The 23,291-nt window shown below is 45.4% G+C and overlaps 1 protein-coding gene across 2 annotated transcripts in view; it reads left to right on the top strand.

Annotated features, from left to right (window-relative positions):
- Elp3 (elongator acetyltransferase complex subunit 3) overlaps positions 1 to 20,895 on the top strand; it is a 78,441-nt gene extending 57,546 nt beyond the window's left edge. For both annotated transcript variants that reach the window (XM_029561130.1, XM_008828136.3), the window contains 4 exons: positions 1,158 to 1,223; positions 2,663 to 2,890; positions 3,694 to 3,775; positions 19,708 to 20,895. In XM_029561130.1, coding sequence (XP_029416990.1) covers positions 1,158 to 1,223; positions 2,663 to 2,890; positions 3,694 to 3,775; positions 19,708 to 19,784 — 453 coding nt within the window. In that variant the 3' untranslated portion in view covers positions 19,785 to 20,895. The remainder of the gene's footprint in view (positions 1 to 1,157; positions 1,224 to 2,662; positions 2,891 to 3,693; positions 3,776 to 19,707) is intronic.
- Positions 20,896 to 23,291: the final 2,396 nt, after the last annotated feature.

The raw sequence follows: 23,291 nt of genomic DNA, 5'->3' as shown, positions 1-23,291 counted from the left end.
AGATGACTGTACACTAGATGACTGTACACTAGATGACTGGTACACTAGATGGCTGTACCCTAGATGACTGTACACTAGATGGCTGTACCCTAGATGGCTGTACCCTAGATGGCTGTACACTAGATGACTGTACACTAGATGGCTGTACCCTAGATGGCTGTACACTAGATGACTTGTATACTATATGACTGTACCCTAGATGGCTGTACCCTAGATGGCTGTACACTAGATGACTGTACACTAGATGACTTGTATACTAGATGACTGTACCCTAGATGGCTGTACACTAGATGACTTGTACACTAGATGACTGTACCCTAGATGACTTGTACACTAGATGACTTGTACACTAGATGACTGGTACACTAGATGACTGTACACTAGATGACTGTACACTAGATGACTGGTACACTAGATGACTGGTACACTAGATGACTGTACACTAGATGACTGTACCCTAGATGGCTGTACACTAGATGGCTGTACACTAGATGACTGTACACTAGATGACTGTACACTAGATGACTGGTACACTAGATGACTGTACACTAGATGACTTTACACTAGATGACTGTACCCTAGATGGCTGTACCCTAGATGGCTGTACCCTAGATGACTGTACACTAGATGACTGTACATTAGATGACTCTACATGCCTTCTTTATCTTCCCTCCCTTCCCTCATCTTTTTTCCACAGAGTATTTCTTTGAAGAGAGAAAAATGTCATCTTTAATATGTATCTTTTTGACATATCTAAAATAATACAATATGAAAACTATTGATGTGATAAATCATGAAGGTTTTAAAATTTTAAGAATTCATGTTTACTCTTCTGTGATCATAGTTTGGGATTCTACTTTCAGATAGTTGAGTCCCTTGGGCAAAAACTATTTTCTAGCTTTCTGACTTAACGTTCTTCATCACAAAGATTATATGTGAATTTGAATTCTAAATTTATTTTAAAAGCAACACAGCACAGCTTCACAAATCACCGCTCTGCTTCCCCACGCTCACCTTTATAGAAGATGGCTCTCAGATTTTTCTTTTTGTTTTATTTTGTTTTGGTTTGTTTCAACGTAAGTCACGATCAGACTGAATTTTGAGCCCAGAATGTGGTTTAAATGAACACTAAAGTCACCACTTTCTATTTTTGGCAGTGCCGAGATGTGAGAACCAGAGAGGTTGGAATCCAAGAAATTCATCACAAAGTGCGGCCATACCAGGTTAGTCTCTTTTAGATCTCCCCTAAGCTTGGGCCCCATCTGCTTACAGAGCAAACACCAGAAGGGAGTGGATAACTAAGCAGGCAGAGAGTAGCTGGAGATTAGATGCAAAACCAGCCAAAAAGCAGCTACGAGAGTCACTAGGTTATGAAAGAGCCAGGTTAGAAAAACCAAGCCTGCATCTGGTTTCTGATCAGCACTGTCCAACAGAACCACCCAGTGTGAGAAACACTCCACAGTTGAGCTGCCATACTAGTCATAGATGACTCTCAGGCGTCTGACTATGCCTAGTACAAATGAGGGCCTTGGAGTTGTATGTTATTTAACCTTAACAAATTCAGGTGTGGATGGCCATGTCTGACCAGTGGCTCCTCTTCTGGAGAGCCTGCCTGCCAATCTCATGGATGTAGCTGTGAAATTCTTGTCCACTGGTGGTAATCAAATGAGTAGGTGACAGCGAGTAGCCAAGTTCCACAAAGCTGAAGTGCAGTGTCCTAACACAGTCGCTGTATGTGACGCATGGCTTCACTTTTATATCATAATGTCTGTCTTTGTGCCGCTGTTTCTGTGGGGTGTAATTCTTATGGGAATCCATTTGAGGAAGGCTGGAATAGATGATCTCTACATTAATGTTTCTGTTCTTAGCATGAATTATTACTTGACATTTTACACATCTGGGGCCTTTTGAGAGAAAAAATAGACTCAAGACAATTGTTTTGCCAAATTACGCAATCTGGTTATTTTGCAAACATTAAGCTGAGGGCTATTTACCTCAGTTTGAGTACAGAGTGTGTCTGTTTATCCTTATTCAAGTATGTAGACCCTATTGTTCCACAGTGTTCATTTTTATGCAAAGTGCCAAGAGTATTTGTACAACTGATTGAAGAGTCAAAGTCTGTGTAGGTTGCTACCACTGAAGTCCTCTCCATCCGTCCATCCCCCGCCAAGAAAATACTCTCTAGTGATTGGACTTCAACATATTAATCCCATCAAAGAAGAAGGGATCAGTATCACCACACCCTCCAGAATAGCTTTTAGTGAAGAAGTAAAAGCTAGGAAATGAAACTATTGAATATCTGACCATTTTGAAGACAAGAGGAGGTATTCCTAAGAGCTGCACGTATGGCTAAATTTCTAGTTTTATCTTAGAGACTACTCATGGGAGATCGAAAATTTAAATACATAGACTCATTCCCTGAGCTGGATATCTGTAAGAATCTCAAGGTAATTAAGTTCAAATATTTGTGAAATTGTCCTTCGTTTACAATAGTCTACTCTTGTTCAATCTCTGTGCTACCTACAAGTAAGAAGCATAATTAGCCATGGTGCCTTCTTTGTTTGTAGCTGAGTATTGACCTTCATACGTGCACACCATTATAAAAGATGAACTTGGTTCTCTAATTCTGAGCAGTATTTTCTTGTTGCTTTTTATCCAACAGGTTGAGTTGGTAAGGAGAGATTATGTTGCCAATGGTGGCTGGGAAACCTTCCTGTCCTACGAAGACCCTGATCAGGACATTCTGATTGGCCTCCTGAGATTACGGAAGTGCTCAGAAGAAACTTTCCGTTTCGAATTGGGTGGAGGCGTTTCCATAGTGCGGGAGCTGCATGTGTATGGAAGCGTGGTCCCTGTGAGCAGCCGGGACCCCACAAAGTTTCAGCATCAGGTATCCCACGCTCTGTTTCTGTGTGGTTTAGAGCTAAGAAATTGCCCAGAAGAGGAAGAGACAAAAGCAGTGGGGTGAGGAAGGGAAGATGAAGCAGAGAAGGGGGGAGGGAAGCAGGAAGAGGATTCATACTCCAGTTGTTCAGAGATACTCTGTCTTTGTGGTGCTCCCTTGGGAGTTCTTTGGCAGCCAAGGGGAAAAAACAGATCCAAGTCCAGAGTATGAGACTGGAATGTCACCTAATGCTTACTGTGGAATCAAATGAGATGACAGGAAAGCATTTAACATCAAAGCACTTCACAGGTATCAGCTGTGTCATATGTATGAAACCCTGTCCTGACCCCCAACAACCTGAGACTAGGAATGCACATTTTTAATTTCAGGAAAATATGTTAAAGGAGGCAATAGTAGATCTAGGGTAAGTCGTAATTTGGATAATGCAAGAATTTTGCTGGGTTCTAAACCCTTTTAGAAACTGGAGGGGTGACTCGTAAATAAAAGACTACCCTACACCCGGTCACTAGAGTTGCCTAGAACTTACCTAAAAAGAGATGGCAGCTCAGAGGGAATTGCCCAGCACCATGACTAGGTCCCATCGCCCACAGAAGCCACTTGGTGGCTCTGTTAGAAAGGCAGCCTTTCCCTTACCACCACAGTCTGCTTCTAGCATAATCAAATGACTTTCTCCCTACTCAACAAGTAGATTTTTGTTACTCTTTTTAAGAAATTTTAGCAACTACTAAATTAGAACCTTATTTTGTGAGTCTCTCTTGCCTCTCCTAACCTCTCTTTGCTGCTCCTAGGGATTTGGCATGCTGCTGATGGAAGAAGCGGAAAGAATAGCTCGGGAAGAGCACGGGTCTGGGAAGATAGCAGTCATCTCAGGTAACAGGTCTGGGAAGATAGCGCTCATCTCAGGTAACGGGGAGGGTCCATGATTCACTCATTCACATTTCAAACTTGGCACCATATTGGATCCATCCATTCTCCTGTCTCTCTGTATGATTATTGTGTTCCGAATTGGTCCAGGCTGACGAGCAAAGACTTGTGTTTAGACACTCAGGAAATTCCATAGAGTTGTTGGGTGAACTAGCACTTCTCAAAGTGCTCTGCTTCTCAGAGCTAGGGCCAGCAGCCCCTGTCCTCTTTTCTTTGCTGTCCATCCTCTGGTCACTGTGGTCAGCTTCTCTCTTGGGCTTTATTTCCAGGGAAATGGAACTGGATGGTGTGAGTTGAAAGAAAATGTTAACTTAATGTGGAGAGTCATTGGGGTTCAGAATATTGAACTAGAGCCTGAGTTGTTAGTGCAAGGTATTAAGGGGACCTGAAAGGGAGAGCAGGCAGGAAAGGATGGGTATGGTGGGCGTGGTGGGTGTGATGGGCACCCCCTTGTGCTGCGCTCCTCAGTGTCACAACCCTCATAGGAAGCAAAGATGGTAAAAAGCAGAATCAAAATTTAGGATGTTTTTCCCCCAGACTACCAGAAACTTAGACTACCCAGAAACTTATCAGTAACCTTCTGAGAAAATAATCTTTTCTGAAAATGAAAACTGAACTGGGGCTTTTAAAAAGCAAATTCAATAAGAAGTTGCCAGTCGATAAATCAATACCCATATACAGACCTTAATGATTATAATTGTGAAAATATAATCACAGAGGCTCACTTAATCATTTTGTGTGACTGGGTTTTTTATGTTGCGCATATTAATAACAAGTTTCTTAACATGTCTAGCTTTGCATATTTGTCTCTGTTTTCCTTAATCCCACAAAGTAGCACCCAACTGAGACTCCCCTGACTGTACTGACATTTAATAGGAAAGTGTTTCCCTTTCCCCACCTTACCCTGCAGTTGGCCATAAGTACTTGGAAAGGGCAGCCTGCCTCAGAGCACACTGCATGTACATCTGGGGAGGATTGATAACACCAGAAATTTTTGTGTCCTTTCTGCCAGAGCACTGCCCAAATTCTCATTAGAGAACTTCTGAGATCATAATGTGCTTAGGAATCCCCCACAAAGCTGCTACAAGGTGGACTCGACTCATTAGGTAGATCTTGTTGAGCTCAGAGCCCATATCTCTCCAGCTCCCATGCCTGATTGTCTTCAGACCACATTTGAGTAGCAAGACTCGCTAGTGTTCTCCAGACATCATATCTTCTTCCCAGTCTTTAGGTGCTAGTAACTGTCTAACCTGCAGCCCAACACCCCCCAAATGGCATTCAGACGTGATTTTCTGGTGTCTGTGGGAACCTACAAACCACAAGGCTTCCATATTCCTTCACTGCCTTTCTGACATCTCTCTTCCCTCAGAAATACCCACAGAGGGCCTCTGACTTGCCTGAGGTCAAATCCAATTGCTTGTAAGAGCCTCGGGGTCTGCTTTTACTGAGCAGGGTGTCTTTCTAAGTGGAAGTCAGCATCTGTCCTCTTGATGGCTTTTATTCATAATCTAAATGATAGCTCAATTTCATATCATCTGCATGGAGAATTTCTAAAATATCAAGAAGAGTATTGGCTAGAGAAGCAGGCAGAAGACCCTTTCTCCCTGTCAGCTGGTAAGGTACGTCTCCTACTCGAGCACCCTGCAGAGGGTGTCTCCCAGCTAGCTGTGAGCAGCTAGGAGCAGCCCTGGGAGGAAGGCCATCTTGGAACTAAAGCCAGGTCTTTGTGGAAGAGAGGATGGTGAGCAGTGTTTCCTGCCCTGTGGTCTGGGAGCCCTACCGTTGTCTGTAAGGGAAGCCACGTAGGGCCTCCTTGACTTCCCGTGTGGATTCCTGCTTGGATCACTCTTCATGTGGGAACACGAAACACGTTTTGCTGTGTGGCCAGTACACTTCATTTCTCTATTTAGCAGTATGTCACTGCTTTCTTAAAGTTTCTGGGGCAGACTCTGGAGAGATCTCTTACTTAGAACTTAGGGGAGGTAGAAACCAACCAAGTATGTGTTGTTGGACCGAATTTTAGTGTTGCTCTTTTCTTCCGTGTTTGGTCACATTGGCTTTGGTTTTTCTAAGTACCGTGATATGTGTGTGCACACATGCGTGCTCACATGTACATCTTTTGTAAAAAGTCCAACAATTAACTCTGCATACTGATCTAGAACGGGAATCTCTACAGGATCGATAGTACTGATGTTTACAGGCTGCATTTCATCAGTGAGACACTGCATTAGACATGGATGGCATAAAGAGACATGCCTGAGGTAGGTGTGCAGGGAGCCGGGGTATTCGATGATGAAATTGGTAGATAAAGTTTCCCATAGGCAGTTAATCCCTTGGGTCGTGGATCTATAACTTTGGTCACAACCGATGCTGCTCCCTGACCTTGGCCTCAGATCCTAAGCCTGTCCTCTCTGTGAGTCCATGGGTCTCCTGTCAGTCACACAATGCAGTGGCTTAGATGTGCTGTGTTGGCATAGCTAGTAACTTGAGTAACTGAGACAGAATCCTTTACCATGTTGGTTACCCAGGCTGCAAGAGTGATGCATTTGCGTAGAGTTTTTAAGATTACATTCTGATTCCTTATGACTTCCCTTCATCTTGCCAATAGGTTTTCTCTGTTACGTAGATTTATGATCTTTGCTTCTTCCTCTGGACAGTATTATTAACTGCATCGTAGATCTAACTTGTGTCACTGATCAGAAAGGCACTGTATAGTCTCATTTCCCTATTAAAAAGCATTGCTTCTGTCTGTCACCTCAGCGTGTTTGAAGTGTACGTCACGTGCTTGATGAGCTAGTGCTACATCTACAACCGCATGAGAAAAACTGAAAACTGCTTCACTGGTCAGTCAAATGAAGTATTTTCCAATAGGCTTTCAAGTTTATTCACTTTTTTTGAAGTACGTAATTGTCTTAGTAAACTGTTTTAAGGGGTCCATGACCCCAGTACTTGGAAAGCTAAAGCAGGATGATTGCCCAGCTTGGGCTACAGAGTCAGACTTCATTTCAAAAGAAGAAGTCTGGTGTTGGGCTGCCTTCTGGGCGTGCTCGAGTGGCCATGCATTTGGTCACCAGTGATTGTCCCTGTCTGCAGTAGAGGATGAGTGCTCCCTCCTTAGACTCCAGGCTGTTCATTTCTCCATTAAGATCAAATACTTGCAAGTCAGAAAGTGCTCTTTCTGCATATAAAAATGGGCAAATCAACGTTCTGAAAACAACTGATTTGTAAAATAATATATAGGTAGGAAATAGCCATTAATTGCTGCTGAATTGCAAAGCAATTAGTCCCTGTTTGGTTCAAGTGCTTTAGCATCTCCTGTCAGTACACAGCTCTTGAAGGTGGACAGATTTTATTTACTTAAAAACGGAAGTGTCAGTCTATGTGGTGGTCAGCAGTCTGTCCTTCAAACATCAGAAGCAGTTTGTTTCATCCCTTGTGTGTATGAGGTGAGATGCAAAGGACCTCTGCTGTGGAAACTAACCACAACATTTCAAATGCCATCACTAACGATCACCATGGAAACCAGAGCTCTGATGTCACACTGCTGATACCATTCCCACAAGGACAGTTTCAAAAGCCATTGAACACCTCCAATAAAATGAGGATTTTTTTTTTTCCTTTTGGCAATTTTGGCTAGGTATCAGATTTAATCATGCTACTGTTTCAATTTGCCAAGCTAATTGCTATGCAGTAAGATGAACAGCTACTCCCCAAGCTCCTCTCCTGCCTTCGTCATAAGCAATATTCTATTTGTGTTCCTTCAAGTAGAAAATTAATATGGCCATTGGCCAAGAACTGTGCAAGGGTGATAGAGCACACCGAGATGGTGAGAAGCAAGAAAAACGTCTGACTGGTTAATGACAGACATCTCTGAAGTCAGAGCATGATAGCCATATTGTTTAAATCTATTGCAAAGCCCAGGATGAGGGGAGGGGAGAATTTCAGTGTGGGATGATTAGACAAGTCACTGTGGAGATGAGATCATTCTTACTCATAGTACCCAGAGCCATATGACCCTAAAGCTGTGTCTGCAGTCCCCAGTAGTCAAAAATCAATGTGCCTCTGCCTTATATAATCCAGTATGGCTTCCTGGGACTGAAATTAATGGCTTTGTGCCCCAGAGCCACTGGTTAATAAAGTCTTATGTGGGCAGAAAATAGCAGTTGTTTTGTTTCCTTAAACTAGAAGTAGCTAAGATTTACTTCCTGGACCCAAGAAACTTTGCCTGTGTTCCAGGCTACTACCCATCTCTCTCCTTGTAGGTGAAGGTGTGTTTTATTCTTCTCATTATCATGTAGTTGAAAAGCAGGGTACATTTGTAACCAGTTCCACCTGATAATGGACTCATAATCCTCACCAGAGTACCCAGAAAGGTTTCTCTTCATTATGGCGGAGCTATTTGCTAATGGACGCCCGAAGCCTGCCAAATGCAAACCAGTTTGTGCCACATGTGCATGTTAATACAGGACTTAGCACAAAGGACTGGAGAAGAGGGTTTCCTCTTTTGTGCTCTCACCTTCAGCCCTCCACATAATTACCTTTGAAGTAGATTACCTCTAAGCACTCCTAATTAAATGCATGTTTTCCAGCTTCTGTGTGTCTTCCATTTTGATACTCTAACAGTGATCACACCTGTTTCTTTTCTGATGTGCATTCCAATGGGATTGTTAATCTTTATTACCATCTTTCTCTTAAAGACAATAATAGATACAGCAAAGTATTGCACTACTATAAGTACTCTATTAATTTCAGCATCGTTATTAATCAGACTGGATTGCTGGCATAGAACACCACTCAGCTAGGTAACACATTGACTGGCTGTTTGCTAATGGTGTCTGTTGCAGCTCCGCTGTGGCCGCACTGTTACCCGGCTCCTCTCAGGCATTGCTATTCCCTGGCTTGACATTCATTCATTTGTAGATGGAGCGGGACCATTTGTAGCATTTTACACATTGATTGCATTAAACCATCCCTCACTTAGCATCACATGACCATTCATTAGTGCACATGTTCAAATATTCCTTAATAGGCCACTCATGACTTTCTACCATTTGGATCTAGCAAGTGTCTGGATTTGGGGCAATTTTCCTCAGCAGAAGCCAGTGGCACTGATCGTAGTGGCTGTTGAAGAACAGCATTTGGTCAGCGCTGTTGCTGCTCCCAGCAGCTGGCGCCATCTTGCCTTGTGTTTCTGAACTGTGCGCTTCACTGTCCTGAGGCTGGCTTTGCTCCTGCAGACAGGCTTCTTCCCGTTCCTGTTCTTCTGGTTGAGTTTGGCACTGAAGGCTGTATACTTTGGCTTAGGAGGAGGAATAGGGTTGTACCATGTGGTCAGTGCTGATATTCCTAAAAGATCTGGGAGCTTTGAGGTTAACAGCAGGCTTCCTGCTGGGGAAGGATGTTCTGTTTAAAAGGCAGCCTTCCCATAAGTCTGTTTTAATGATTTATTGCAACATTAACTCCTAATCAACTCTCCTAGGAAGAATACTGTTTTGTTTTGTGTTGTGTTGTTTTTACTTTATAAATAGTTGATGTTGCCCTAACTCATTTAATTTGATAAGGCATATCTATTTTACATCTTTAAGAGGCAGGATTCATCCCCTTAAGGTGGACAGATACTGCTAAGTAATGCTGAAAATGTTGGTGCTGCCTCCAGGCGACGGGTTCTATGAGGCCTTTCATCAGGGGTTTCTGCTTCCAGTGGCACACTGGCCTGAGCTCTGGTCTCTGAGCAGAGCTCTCATATCTGTGAGACAGGAACTGTTGGGCTTAGAATTTAAGGTACAGTTGTGGGGTAGGCAATCTATTCCATCTTCCTGAAAATCCTATAGAAGTTACTGGTCCTTTAAATTATTTGACAGTGCAAACCCCCAAATTTAGTGGTTTAAAGCAGCAGTGCTTTACTTAATGATTCTGTGGATGAACACTTCCACAGAACATTAGAGATGATGTTTCCCTGGTCCATGCTGTAGAGGGCCTGCACTGGAGCAGCTGGGGACATCCAGGCTGTCCAGCTGTCAGCGTGAGCACCTTGGTTCTGATACCAAAGAGAAGAACCCTTCTCCACTGTTGGGAGCACTTGGGAAGAATTGGTGTCAGTTCTTTTTTAATCTGTTAGATGGAATTTGCCTAAAGCCGTCTGGTCCTGGCCTCCCCGCCCATCTTTTTTGGAGGGTGGAACAGAGATTTTTATGATTATTATTTTGATTACTTATTCTCAACTTGCTGTAGTCTGCTTAATGCCTTGTTTTTTTTTTTTAACTTTTATAGTTTTTTGTTTCTTAAGAATTTTTCCATTTCATGTGGGTGATCTGGTGTGTTTGCATACAGTTTTTCAAAGTACGCTCAGTTATTTACTTCTATGAGCACAGTAGTAACGCCCTGCTTTTATTTAAAGAAATTTTATTGTATTTATTTATTTATTTATTGGAGGGTGAGGTGCCACAAAGCACATGTGGAGGTCGGAGGAGTTGCTTCTCTCCTTCAACCATGTGGGACCCAAGGATCACACTCAAGTCATTAGGCATGGCAACAAGAACCTTTACACACTAAGCTGTCATGCCCCGCCCCTCCCTTAACATTTTTTTATTCATGCGTATGTGTAATGAAATCTCTTCAGCCTCACCAGTAGTTATCCAGATCCACTAAACAATAGTAGCAAGTACAGACAGAGATGTCGTCCAGCCTTTGGGGTGCATTCTGCTGGAGTCTTTTACAGTGTGAAATGCACCATCTTTTGTCCCAGAGAAGCACCACCTCATCCAAAGTGGAAGAACTCACAGGCACCTGCAGACAGCAGATCCAATGCAGCAGCAGGCCTCACAAATGTCTGAGCACTGTGGTCTCCTGGGATGGGTATGACCCCAGAACACCTGTGTCACTGCAGGTCCTACCCCATCTCAGATGACTGCCTCAGTTACCCTTCCATTCCACTTCCTGTGCACCCAGCTCCTCTCCTCCATCTGCTACTGTTTCTAGTTTCATTCCACTGTGATGGGAAAGGGTCTTTTGTCTGCCTTCAGTGTTTTTAAATTTATGAGACTCTTCATATTATTGTGCTGGAGAATGTTCCATGTGCATGTGAAAATGTTTGTTCTGCTTGTGGTGGTGGCGTGTTCTGTATAGTGTGCGAGCACTGTGCCCCAGTATATCCATCCCTCCCTTTGTGTGATTGCCACAGATTCTACCTTTAGACCTGTGTCCATTAACATATTTATAATTATTGTTTCATGAATTCGTCTTTTAACTCCATAGGAAGAAAAGAGGCATTACAAATCAAAACTACGATGTAAGCAACTTTTATGTTTACTTGTATAATTAGCTTTGCCAGGGTCCTTTAATTCTTCACATTGTACCAGTTACTCTAGTGTCCTTTCATTTCAGGCCTGAAGGATCCTCTACTATTGTAAGGCAAATCTAGTAACAGAATGCCTTAGCTTTTGTTTATCTGGGAATGTCTTCATTGATCCTTTATCCTTGAATAATTGTTTTGTTGAATGTAGGATTCTTGGTTACCTGGTTGTTGTTTTTGTTTTGTTTCTTCTTTCAATAGTTTAATGTTATCCCCAGTTCTGACATCTCTGGTTTCTGCTCTCGATTTTCAGTCATGTTGAAGAATCTTTGCATGGGAGAAGTCACTTCTAGCTGTATCTCCAGAGGTCATGGCACTCCCCTCACTGCTGAGCCTTAGCAAGATAATTGGTTCCAATTGTTTGTTTTTTCTAGTTCAGTGGAGGTGCTGATTTCTGAAAACCTCCTATTCTACCATTTAAAGTCTGTATTTAAAGAAACCATCAACAGAAGAATCCCCACTTCCTCCCAGGCTGTAAATCTTACAGTTTTGACACTCAGAGACAATCATGGTTTGAGAAAGTAGTGAAAATGGTTAGTGCCGTCGTGTACATCTGCAGTGGTGGCAACAGAGCCACTCCACTTTGGAATCAAATGGTGCGTGCCCTCCTGTGTGCCAGTCCCTCTTAAGAAGAAGCGTCCTAAGACCTAGGGGTAACCTAACACCAGCACCTACTCGAGCATTACCATGATAGCTTAGGAGAAAATTTGTCTAAAAGATTTAGGGTCATTGAGTTAATTGGTTCTTTTTCAGATGCTGAGAATAAAACCCTTTTCCCAGCTTCTATATCCGTATGCGTTGTTGCATGAAATGTTGCCATCCTGTAGGAGATCAATGAATGCAATAAAGTCTCATTTCAGTAGTAAATGAATGAAGGTAATGAGTGCGTTTTCTTGGGTTAACGCTGGAGGCATACATCAAGCACTCAATAAATAGTTGATTAATTGAACCAAAAGTAATTAAAACAGTTTCTTTAATTTGTCTTTATTTTGCTGAGTTTTTTATTAAGCGATCATGAATCATCATCTCAATCTTTGATGTCTCATTTTGAAAACTCAGATTTAAGTTTCAAAGGAAAGATTAACATATTTTGTCTTTCCCTTTTCAAGTTTGGCTGTGGGCGTATGATGATGAAGGCTCGATCTTAATTCAATCCAGTCTTGTACCCAAGGAAAAAAGTGTCAAAGAACAGGAATACACCTCCAGATTTCTAATCATTTCCTTGCCAATATGAAATGTCTAAATTAGACCAAAGTTGTTCTTTCCCTGAAGAATTCCAGGAAATAACACATAAGCACTGGATCATTTAAACTTCCGTCTTTATTTCTTCCTCTCTTAAACCACATCTATAATCCCATAGTTTTTGTCCAGTTGTAATCACAACCCAAGTTTTCTCGTCTCTGTTAGTATGGAGAACTGATTTTCCCATTAAAGTAAGCATTCACATAGCTGAATTTTTTTTTAATTGTTCCCTTTTTAATTTTACTTTGAAAAGACTGGCTGGAAACTGTAATAGACAGAAAAGCCTATTAATATTAGACGGTGACTATGCAGTGGTGCCTTTGCATCTTAGTCCATTGGACTGGCTGAAACAAATCCCTGAGACTTGAATATTCCACGTACTAGAGATTTATTTACCACAGTTCTGGAAGTTGGGAAGTCCAAGCTGTGGCCATTCGTAGTGGCCATTCGTATGTGGGATCCGTTGTGCAGAAGCCCCATCATCTGTCTTACTTTTGCTGGTACTTGGGGGAGTTTCTGATACAGGCCTGTGGTAAAGGAGTTCCCCCTAGGTGTTGAATTCTGGGTTTCAGCCGTTTCCTTTCTGTACCTCGAATCCCCCTCCCTGGCTTCTAACGCTGTAGAACACAGGTCTTTCAGAATCTCCGAGGCTGCTTTTATGGTTTGGTTGTTTGTATGTCATCTTTGTTTTTTCAGACTGTCATTACTTTAGTCTGATCTTCACCATGATGTTTCCTAGGGCTTTCTGCCCCACTCCCACCCCCACTCCCAGGTCACTTCTTTCTGTACCTCGAATCCCCCTCCCTGGCTTCTAACGCTGTAGAACACAGGTCTTTCAGAATCTCCGAGGCTGCTTTTATGGTTTGGTTGTTTGTATGTCATCTTTGTTTTTTCAGACTGTCATTACTTTAGTCTGATCTTCACCATGATGTTTCCTAGGGCTTTCTGCCCCACTCCCACCCCCACTCCCAGGTCACTTCTTGGGTTTCTTCAGTTAGTGGATTTTTTTTTTTTTTTTTTTTTTCTGATCACTTCTGAATAGTGTTCTGCTGCTAATTCAGGTGATAGCTTGGTGTAACTCCAGTTACACATGTATACCGGGTTCTGCTGGCCACTGGTCTCATAGCCTGCTCCCACGCACATTTTGTTCCTCTGCATCTGCCATTTCTTCTGACTTCATTCTGCTGTGTCTAGCCTGTTGCTGGACCATCCATTGATGCCCTCATCCTACTCAATTTCCTTTAGTTGTCTGGCTTCTGGTATCCTCTCTTCTGTCATCTCCGGTTTTTGGTTTCCATTTCTTTGTAGAAAGACTTAACCTTCTGTCTCCTCAAGCATACGTAGCTCTTGACAGTCTGTCACAAGCTTCCATCTGAAGCGCTGCAGCTTATGTCTCTTCTCAAGGTGTACCTCACCTGTTCTGATGATTTGCCTAGCCGTTTACATAAGGATTTGCTTTCCAGAATACGTAAAGAATGAGGTGTGTCAGCCACCTCGGGGAGGCATTCTGCTTTCTTTTGCTGGGCCTCTGAGAGTGAACACAAATGCAGAAAGTTAAGGTGATCAAGACAAGTTGAGTCCTCTCTGTACTGTAAAAGAAGGGTGTGCTCGCCCAGTGAGACTCCTCATGGAAAGCAGATGGCAGAGTCAGGAACGTGAGATGTGCTCCACCTAGTCTGGGCGAGGGTCAGGAAGCCTGCTCTGCAGGGCAGTTCTGCTTCTCCTTGTGTGAGCTTGAGCTATGGCCCATTCGGAAATTTCTCCTAGGACAGAGACTGCAGTCCTGTTGGGTTTTAGGTGTTTGGTGTGTGCAGAGCCACTACTTAAAGCGTGCATCGCTGGCCCCTGTGTAGATGCTCAGGAGAGAGCATCTTCTACTTTAAAGTGTACTGCATAGTCACCCAGCTGTCACGTTGCTCTTTCTCTCTTAATAAAGTTAGAATCACAGGCTCTGTAGTACTTAAGTACATTTCCTGCTCTTGATTTATTTTCTTTTTAAAGAAAAAGTGTTCTTTTCAGAGTTCTGAGGCATTGAACTGATCCCCTTGGGAATGAAAGCCATAGTAACATGGAGGAGCAGAGTTGTTTTCCAGCGGGTTCACACACTACCTCAACGGCCCATTGCCTCCCTCCCTCCAAAGTACAATAAAGTAGAACTGTGGGGGGCAGGGGGTGCCCTTGTGCCCAAGAGCAATGGCCAGAGGATATCGGTGCTCCCCTCTCTCCCTTACTTCTTTGAGACAGGGTCAATCTGACCTGGAGCTAGGCTGGGCAACAAGCCTCAGCAGTCCTCCTGTCTCCAACCAACAGTGCTGGGGTTACAGGCATGCACCCCATGCACTTTACCACCCAGAATTTTACCTGGGCACTGGAGACTTAAGCTCAGGCCCTCGTGCTCGTGCAGAAGCTCTTACTACTAAAGTAACCTAGAACTTACACAACTAGGTGTGCTCCATCTGTGTCTTTGCCTGATTGCTTTAGGATTCTGTCACAAACACACCCCATTTTCATTAAAGCTCAGTAAGCAATCCATAACTAACGTGTTCCTGTAGCCAGTGGCAAGGCAGCTGGCAAGGCATCTTAGGTGGTTTCCTTTGTTCACTCCCTAGAGTAAGTAGATCTGTATCTCAAGCTTAGTGGCCTTGTACCTAGCCAGGGAGCAGGAGATGGGAAAGCAGAGTGCTTCCTTCCCATTGTCAGGGGCTTGAGGATATTCAGTTCAGATTGAGAGATGCTGTTGCTTCTAGTCCGCTGGGTGAGACTTCCCCTGTGCCGGCTGAGTGGCCCCTCATCTCATGGAGCAAGCAATACTTTCTGCCTTCAGTTTCCCCCTTTGCCTGCATCAAGTTTCACTGTGTACCCCTGGCTGGTCTGGAACTCACAGAGATCCACCTGCCTCTGCCTTCGGAGATCAGTATGAAAAGCGTGTGCCACCACGCCAGCTGCAGAAGCCATTTTCTTGACTAATTTGTAACATACAGTAAAGTCTGGGCACTCGTGTCTCATCTCTTCTCCCAAAAGAGGAGACCTGAGGCAGCGCTCAAGGGCAGGGAGGGGTGAACAAGCTGGCCACAAGAGCCAAGTCTCAGAATGTTGCCCTGGCAGTTTTCATGGCATTCTTTTTCCTTTGCCTCAGTTTGGGGTCATCATAGCTGGTAAAGTGGTGATGATAAATATATTTACCATGCCTACAATGAGAAAAAGGTCCTTGTGACACAGATAGTTTCTGGCTGGGATTAGGTAGTCCTGAGGACAAAGCCAGCCAGTCTTTGGGCTGTGGTCTCCTACCCTTGATGCGTCTTGGATAGCTGGGCACTCTGCAGGGGACACCCTGAGTACCTCTGCTAAAGGCAGTTGAATCCCTGCTCCATCCCAACCTGGGGGTTTGGCAGCAGCCCACACAGATGGTGGGGTGAGGAACTCGGCTGCTTGCACAGCCATGTGCCTCTCCTGCAGCAGCAGCCAGGCTGGGCTGGAACCAGGACAGCCTCGCATGTCATGCGGTCCAGGAGGCCACTGACGTCAGCTCTGAGGGTAATTGCTTTCTCCTGGCTGACTAACACAAGGAAAGTTACTGTGGTGGAGGATTTTGCTAGAGCCCTTAGCAAAAGAGTAGAGAGAGGAGGTGGGAGCCGAGTAGGGCTTTTACGAGGTGATGTCATGTTCCCTTCCCAGCTGGCCAGGGGCAGGCATAATACCCGAGACAGCTTGTCCTGTGCATTGGAGAAATGGCAGGTCTTCATGTCAAGAAATAAGATGCATAAGAAATACAAGAGAGTGTTTGTGAAATTGTTTAGGAGAGAAGAGGTTTGGATCCAGACTAGCAGAGGCCAGGCTTTTCCCCACAGTACTTTGGGCTTCCTAAGGGTCCTGGGAGTTGTCTCAGAAAGTTCCGTGTTCCTGAAAGCAAGGCTGAGCTGGGCAGAAAGGCCCAGGCTGAGGCCCCGGCGCCTCTCCCCACCTGGACATGGTCTCCAGGACCCAGTTCCCATAGGAAGGAGGAACAGAGGCCCCAGGAGTGGGACACTCGGCTGGAGCCATCACTGAGAAATGCTCCCATGAGCTGCAGGAAAGCCCTGTCCTAACCACACCCCTGGGCTGGGCTCACCATCATGCCTTCCTGGTTATCCAGGGGTTGCCCAGGCCTGGATTACATGAAAACAATTTGCTGCCATCTTAAAATTAAACCATCTTCCTGTGACAAGGAACATACAATTATATGTGTCTCTGGGGCCTGAACTGAGCAGATCCAAAAGGAATCATTTGGGGACATTCCACAAGTGGACAGTGGGGAGCCAAACCCCAGCAGGGGAATTGGCTACTGTGGGATCCAGGTAATGGCAGAGGAGGTCAGTAGTCTCCATTTCTGGATGCCTGAGATTCTCCAGCATAAATATGTCATGGCATCTGCTTTGTAATGTGACAACAGGACTGAAAAGCCAGAAATCTTTTGGAAAGATTTGGGGGCTGTTTTTTATTAAACAGGGAAAGTAGTGTATATCAGAAAGCTGCCACTGAGTCTCTCAGCAAGGAAAGGAATGTGTAACAATGTGGGACTCCAGCAGGGTCAGAGGCTAACCCTTCATCCCCTTTGTGTGGAGTCCTCCCCTGCCTGGCGCCTACTTCAAGCCATTTCTCTTTTATGAAGTATATCCTGCAGGAGCACATTTCTCTGTATGTGTACAACATCAAAATAACGAGCGTATAATAGATCTGCAGACATTTATTGTGTCTTGATTATGTGTCAGACTCTGTAATAACCCTGATGATAGAAGCCATTGACTTTAAAGAGCTGACACTAGAGGGGAGGCAGATGAGCAAGTAGAACAGAGCTCGTGATACTGAAACAGCAGCACTGTGATTAAAGTCCGTGCTGCTGGCCAGCAGGATGGGTGTTAATCCCAGCCCCGGAGCTGTTCTCCACAGTCTAGAGTCCAAGCTGGGGACTGGAGGGTAAGTGAGGGGCGGCTGCTGGGCAGAGGGCGGATCCCTGAGATCCAGCCTGGTCTGTCAGTCTTGGCCTCTCATATATCTGAAATCATAAGATCCATTTGGGCAGAAACTAAAGCCAAGGAGAATGTGAAAGACCTTGTATTACATTTCAGACCACGGAATTAGAGCTTTGGGATCTGCCACTAGTGGTTCTGAGATCTGAACTGGGGTTTTAATGGTGGCTCAACTTGGTGGCATTATCTCTCCCTGTCCTTACACACTCCCTGTGTCTTCCTGCAGAGATTTTTCCTGCTCCAGCTTTCTCCAAAAGCCAGTGCCAGCTCTAGTTAGAATGAGTCAAGCAAAAAAGCTGCGCGTGGTGGCACACGCCTTTAATCCCAGCACTCAGGAAGCAGAGGCAGGCAGATTTCTGTGAATTCAAGACCATCCTGGTCTACATAGTGGGTTGCAGGCCAGATTCAAGCAGCTACATCTGGACCAGGTGTAGCACATATGCAGTGAAGTGTGAAATTTCAAGTACACATCTTGACTAATATTAGCAAGTGTGTATTCACAGGTAACCACCACCTGGATCAGAACACAGCATTTTCAGCACCATGTAGCACCCTTAGCAGCTTTCAAATGTAACCTTTATCGGACCAAATGAATTTTCCTGTGTCTGAATTTTGTGTGAACAGAATGCTTCCTATCTGGTTCCTTTCACAGAGTTCTGGGAAATTCCTCCATGTGAATACAGATAGTATCCATGGCTACTCTTTTTCATTGCTCTGTTGTATTCCCTGTGAGGCTATATTTTTTCTACTACTGATGGATATTTGGGTTCTCTCTTATCTTAGGGTGTTAAAATACTTTGTCATGTTGACACAGCAGTTCTTTTCACTGAGGTGGGTGACTGCTGATCTTAGGGTATGCCTTTGGAGCTAGAACTTTGGGAGAGATCAAGAACAATAACCGTCTGCCCCTTTGAAGGTGGAGAGCCACCTTTACTCACTGAGTCAGAACTGCTGCTCAAGCCCCATCATTCATGACTATATTGTTCCCTTGCTCTGCACCCAGCCCCATGTGGAACGGAAGTAGTGATTGATTATCCCAAAACAAGGTGGGCATGTGTAGGACACTGGTCACCATAGGAGGAAAGGTGACCTGTCTTCCACAGGTCAGGTCTGGCTCCAGAACGGCAGATTTGGCTCCATTTCCTAACACTTAAAACATTTTGAAATGGGTAAGAAACAAATTATGATGGGAAGTATTGTTCCTGAATGTTTGGGTTAAAGACTGGGCTAGACTTGAGAAAGCTAGAAAGTACCTGACTTCCAGCCGGAACCTCTGCCTTCCATCTAATTTGCTCTGTAAGTTTTTATTGAACACAATGCAAATGACTGGCTAGAAACCCTGGTGAGCAGGATCCAGCACGCTGCACTGTGTGGGGACAGGCTGCAGCAGCCACAGCTTATGTTGGGGAAAGCACCCGCATGCGGAGACACGGAGACTGTGACCTTAGCCAGCACATTTGGGGAGGGGTCTATTACGGACACTGCCCACAGGAAGTAACATCTAGGAGTTGGCGGTCTGAGGGCTGCTGAGGGTGGGAGTACACCAAGCAGAGGAGCAGCGTGCTACGTGCACAAACCCCAGAAACTAGAGAAAGAAGTACACCCAGGGAGGCCAGGCGTTTCAGATCCCCCGTGCTTGGTGAGGAAAACCCACCTTTCTTTTCACAAACCACATGTTCCCATGGGCCAGGGAAGCTCAGCAAACCCACTTCTGGCAACTACTAATGAAAGAAAGCTTGTTCCTGGGACCCCGGGTAGTCCCAGCACCTAAGACAGCTTGCTGTGCTCGCTTTTGCTTCCCAGGCCTTGTGGAGTTCCCCTTTCCACCTCCTTTCTCATTCACCCCTCCAGAAAACCACGGAGTCACCAGGCCCCATGTGGAATGTAGGCTGTAGGCATCTCACACATGAAGTCTCCCTCCTCATTCACCTGTAGCGCCCACCATAGTGCTGGACCACACTGATACAGAGACTCCGAAACAAGACGCACACATTTGTTGTGCCACCACATGTAACTGTGTCATGTAACTGTGATCCCATGTTAGCAGTTGAGAAAGGGGCGTTTCTCCTCCACACAACACATTCTATATGTTCATACAGTTTGAAGTCAACATAGTATAAGTGTTCAAAAGTTAGCGTACTGAGTCTCTGTTTGGACAACAATGCTGTGATCTGTGGAGAGTGAGCAGGGTTGTGAGGTTGAGGGGAGCCATGGCTGACTTCTGAGGGTCAGTAAAGTCAGGCTAACCAGAGGCTCTGATTACTTTGCTTCGCCTGCAGGGGTCGGCACCAGGAATTACTACCGAAAGATTGGCTACAGATTACAAGGCCCATACATGGTGAAGATGCTGAAGTAAAGCCACAGCAGCCGCCTTCATGCAGCACCCTCCCGGCAGAAGGTGGAGGGCGGGAGTTCTTGAGTACTCAGCAAAGAGGCTGAGAAAGTAGACGGACCTGCACCGTCTGGTGAGGAGCTTTGCCATCCCCTGCAGCTGCTGAACTGCCTTCATGGGATGCCGTCCACCAACAGCTTTGGAACCACCCTCTCCTCCATGTGCCTGTGAAGCCACTTCAGTTCCTTGAGAAAAGCAGTTTGTCCAGTTTCTAAATTCTGCATGAGGGCGGAAGGTGACTCATTTTGGCTCAGACGCTATGACAAAAGCAAATCAGCTCCTCCGGCCATCATCACTCGTGAAATAAGACTCGTGATTGTCATCCAAGGGGCAGCTTCAGGAGAGGGTTATTTGTGAACTCCAGAGAGGAAAGTGGCACTGAAGCCTGGGAGAGCCATCCCACTTGACTCTGACCTTAACTGCGCATTTGCCCTCACAAAGAAATGAGCATTGGTTTCACTGGAAATGATTCTGGTGACTGCACTGATGTTTTGAAATGTGCTGTATTGGGGGAAAGAAGAGCCAAGGTTATGGGCTGTGCTCATAAGTTTGATGGCAGCCATCACCAGCCAGTCCTGTCCTGTCAGGAGCCTGCCCTGACCCAGCCCATCCCAGGAACATTATCTAAACATCTGTGACTGTTTGTAAACGTCTATATCCCTGACACCTGCGGAGCACTGTGAGCTGCCGGTGGTATGCTAGGCTAGCTCCAGGCCAGCCCATTCATCTGTCCTGAGCAGGCAGAATCTGATGTGCATAGCCAGAGCTGTGCCGCCCTGGTCAAGACTAGTCCATCCATAGAAACCATGCTCTACATGTTAATTCTGTGAGGTGGGGGTGAGTATGAGTTCAGCTGGTATGCGAAAGCGGAAAATGTGGGGAAGAGACCCAGATGACATACAGGAAATGATTGGGTCTTCCAAAGCTTCACCTGTAGACCAGCCTTTCTCCATCCAGCAGAGGGCGGTTCCCGTGAGAACATGCCCCACTGAGCCCCTGGGAACCTGTGCCATTTACAAAGGTTGGTTAGTGAAAGCTATTCCTCTAAAGGGTCTGAAAATAAAAGGTCTTTAACGTACAATGAAGTCATGTGGAGCTCTTTTTTTTCCCCTCTCTGTAAATGTGATGACATTTGTCAGGAATTTGCAAGTTTCACTCCCCAGCCTGTGACATGGTGCATCCCCCAGGTACTATTTGCCATTTCGTGAAGCTGCTGGAGGCGAGCAGCAGAGGCTCTCGGTGCACTGGGGCTCCAGTGGCTTCCTGAGTGCAGTTCAGGGAATTTACTTAGTTCTGCTTTTTTTTTCTCCCTATAAAAAAATAAAGCTATTAAACCAATAAAGCGAACACACCCTGGCTGTCACACATCCATTACAGGAGACAGAACATGCTAGACTCCCTGCCCACAGCATGTCCAGGGAGAGACGTGCCCCTGGGCCTCTACTTGCTCATCCCGTTCACATGCAGTGAAGCCACCAAGCTGCCTGCAATTCAGTGTGCATTTTTAAAGGTGATTACTTAGAGCGAGAGTTCAAAACAAGACTGCCGAGAGGCCATGACCACCCTTCCCTTCTCATGGACCTCAGTGCTCTCCATCCCAATGCCCAGCTCTGCATTCCGAGGTGCCCCTTCCCAGTTCCCCCTCAGCCCACCTTGGCCTGAGTCTCTGGAGGCCATGCCAACCCACAGAAAGTACCACACTTCCCCAGGTGTCATAGCTCCTGCCACTAGATGCCACAGCTTCTCTTGTGACTGCCAGAGCTCTTCCTGGCCTGTGTGGCACTTGGCAGGCACACCACTACCCAACTCGTTCGGGCCAAGGCTGCCTATGAGAAAGATCATCTGGCCTTGCTCCTGCCACCGTGGCTCAGAATTATTGAATCTGAGACTTGTTTCTCATCCACACTGAACACTACCTTGGCAACAGTAAGTCTGACATCTGAGTTGAAACCCCAGAACCCATGTAAAAAGCCAGAGTGCAGTAGCGTTCATCTGTAAGCCCTACAGGCCTCTGTGTTGAGAAGTGGAGACAGGAGAATCGCCCAGAAACCCACAGGCTAGCCAACCCAGAGTATGCAGTGTGCCAGAAACCAGAGAAGCCCTGCCTCAGGGAGGAAGGTGAAAGCCAACAGAAAGTCGCCCTCTGACCTCCACGTGTGTGCATGGTACATGTCAACCTGCGCGCGTGCACGCACACACACACACACACACACACACACACGAAATCAAGCTAGATCAAAAACAGACTGAAATTTACTGAATAGAAATGACATTATTAAAGGATTGTCACCAAGTGAAAGGGCCTGGTTCAGCTCTTTGTTTTGCAAATTTGGGAACAAATGGTCCCCTTTTCCACCCTACTGAGCAGAGAGCACTGAAAGGTGCAAGTTAACCAAAGCCTGCTCCACGAAAATGGCTCAAATTGCACATTTTCATTGCCAAAGCTGTTTAGGGTTTTGTTTTGTTTTTTTTTTTAAGGATATCACCTAATTAGAAACACATTTTGTTCTTCACTTCAGAGAATACCCAAATTGACAAGAAAAGCAGATGGAGGTTCAGAAACCAGGGCTCAGCAACTGAAAAGCTTTGGGTGAGTCCCCTCCACGTTGTGAGCTTTGTGACATGACACAGCCATTGCTGTGGGCCAGCGTGAGGCTCAAGGAGGTCCTGTTTGAGACACATCTGCATAAGCCAGGCATCAGAGGACTAGTCACTGCACTGATGGCCTAGCTTCATCATGTGTGACCTGGGGTGGTTAAACAGCAATGGGAGTAACTCTCCTCCCCCAGGTGACATTTGTGAGGATCAGATGAGCCCATGTTTACCAAGCTACAGTGTGGCAAAACACGAAAGAACAAGCTGGTGTCACTAATATCTAGCAAGGGATGTTTAAGGGCCCATGTCCTCAACCAGGGAGTTTCTTATCTGACACCAGACTCTGATGTTTTGCTAGAAGGGCTCAATTTTCTTAGAAGCCAGCGGCAAATAGTATCTGTCGGTGTTCTGAGGCTGCAGCCTCCAGCCCCCTTTAGTCTTTCATTCACATGATGCCATAGGAACCGAGATACTAAAGGCACAGCAGCAGAGAGCACCTTCAAGCACCACTGTAATTCTGGGGGCTGCCTAGGAAGTTGCCCAGTGTCTCTGCTGTGGTACAGGCAGGTGCACCCCCCCCAACCCGGGAGTCTCTTTAAGGGGTTTGGTGGCCTTTTGTGGTTGAAGCGGACGTATTTTTATGTAGTTGGGATGGACTGGCCGCAGTGGGCTCTGGGGGTAGGGGCTCCATTTCAAAGAAGATTGTACTTGTTCAATGGCAGTGTAATTCTGACATGTGGTTCCCGCCATATGAATGGGGGCATCCTGAGAGTTGCTAATGCTTGTCATTTCCAGTTCCTCAGTTCCCACCATGCAAATCAGGGCAGTGCTGATTGACCAGTATGCAGCTCTGTGGTGTCTGGTTACAGTATTCCC

This window comes from Nannospalax galili, unplaced genomic scaffold, assembly GCF_000622305.1.
Source record: "Nannospalax galili isolate Female #2095 unplaced genomic scaffold, S.galili_v1.0 scaffold612, whole genome shotgun sequence".
NCBI classification, from domain to species: domain Eukaryota; kingdom Metazoa; phylum Chordata; class Mammalia; order Rodentia; family Spalacidae; genus Nannospalax; species Nannospalax galili.
The sequence above is the reverse complement of the archived record's forward strand: the minus strand, read 5'-3'. Positions and strand labels throughout refer to the sequence as shown.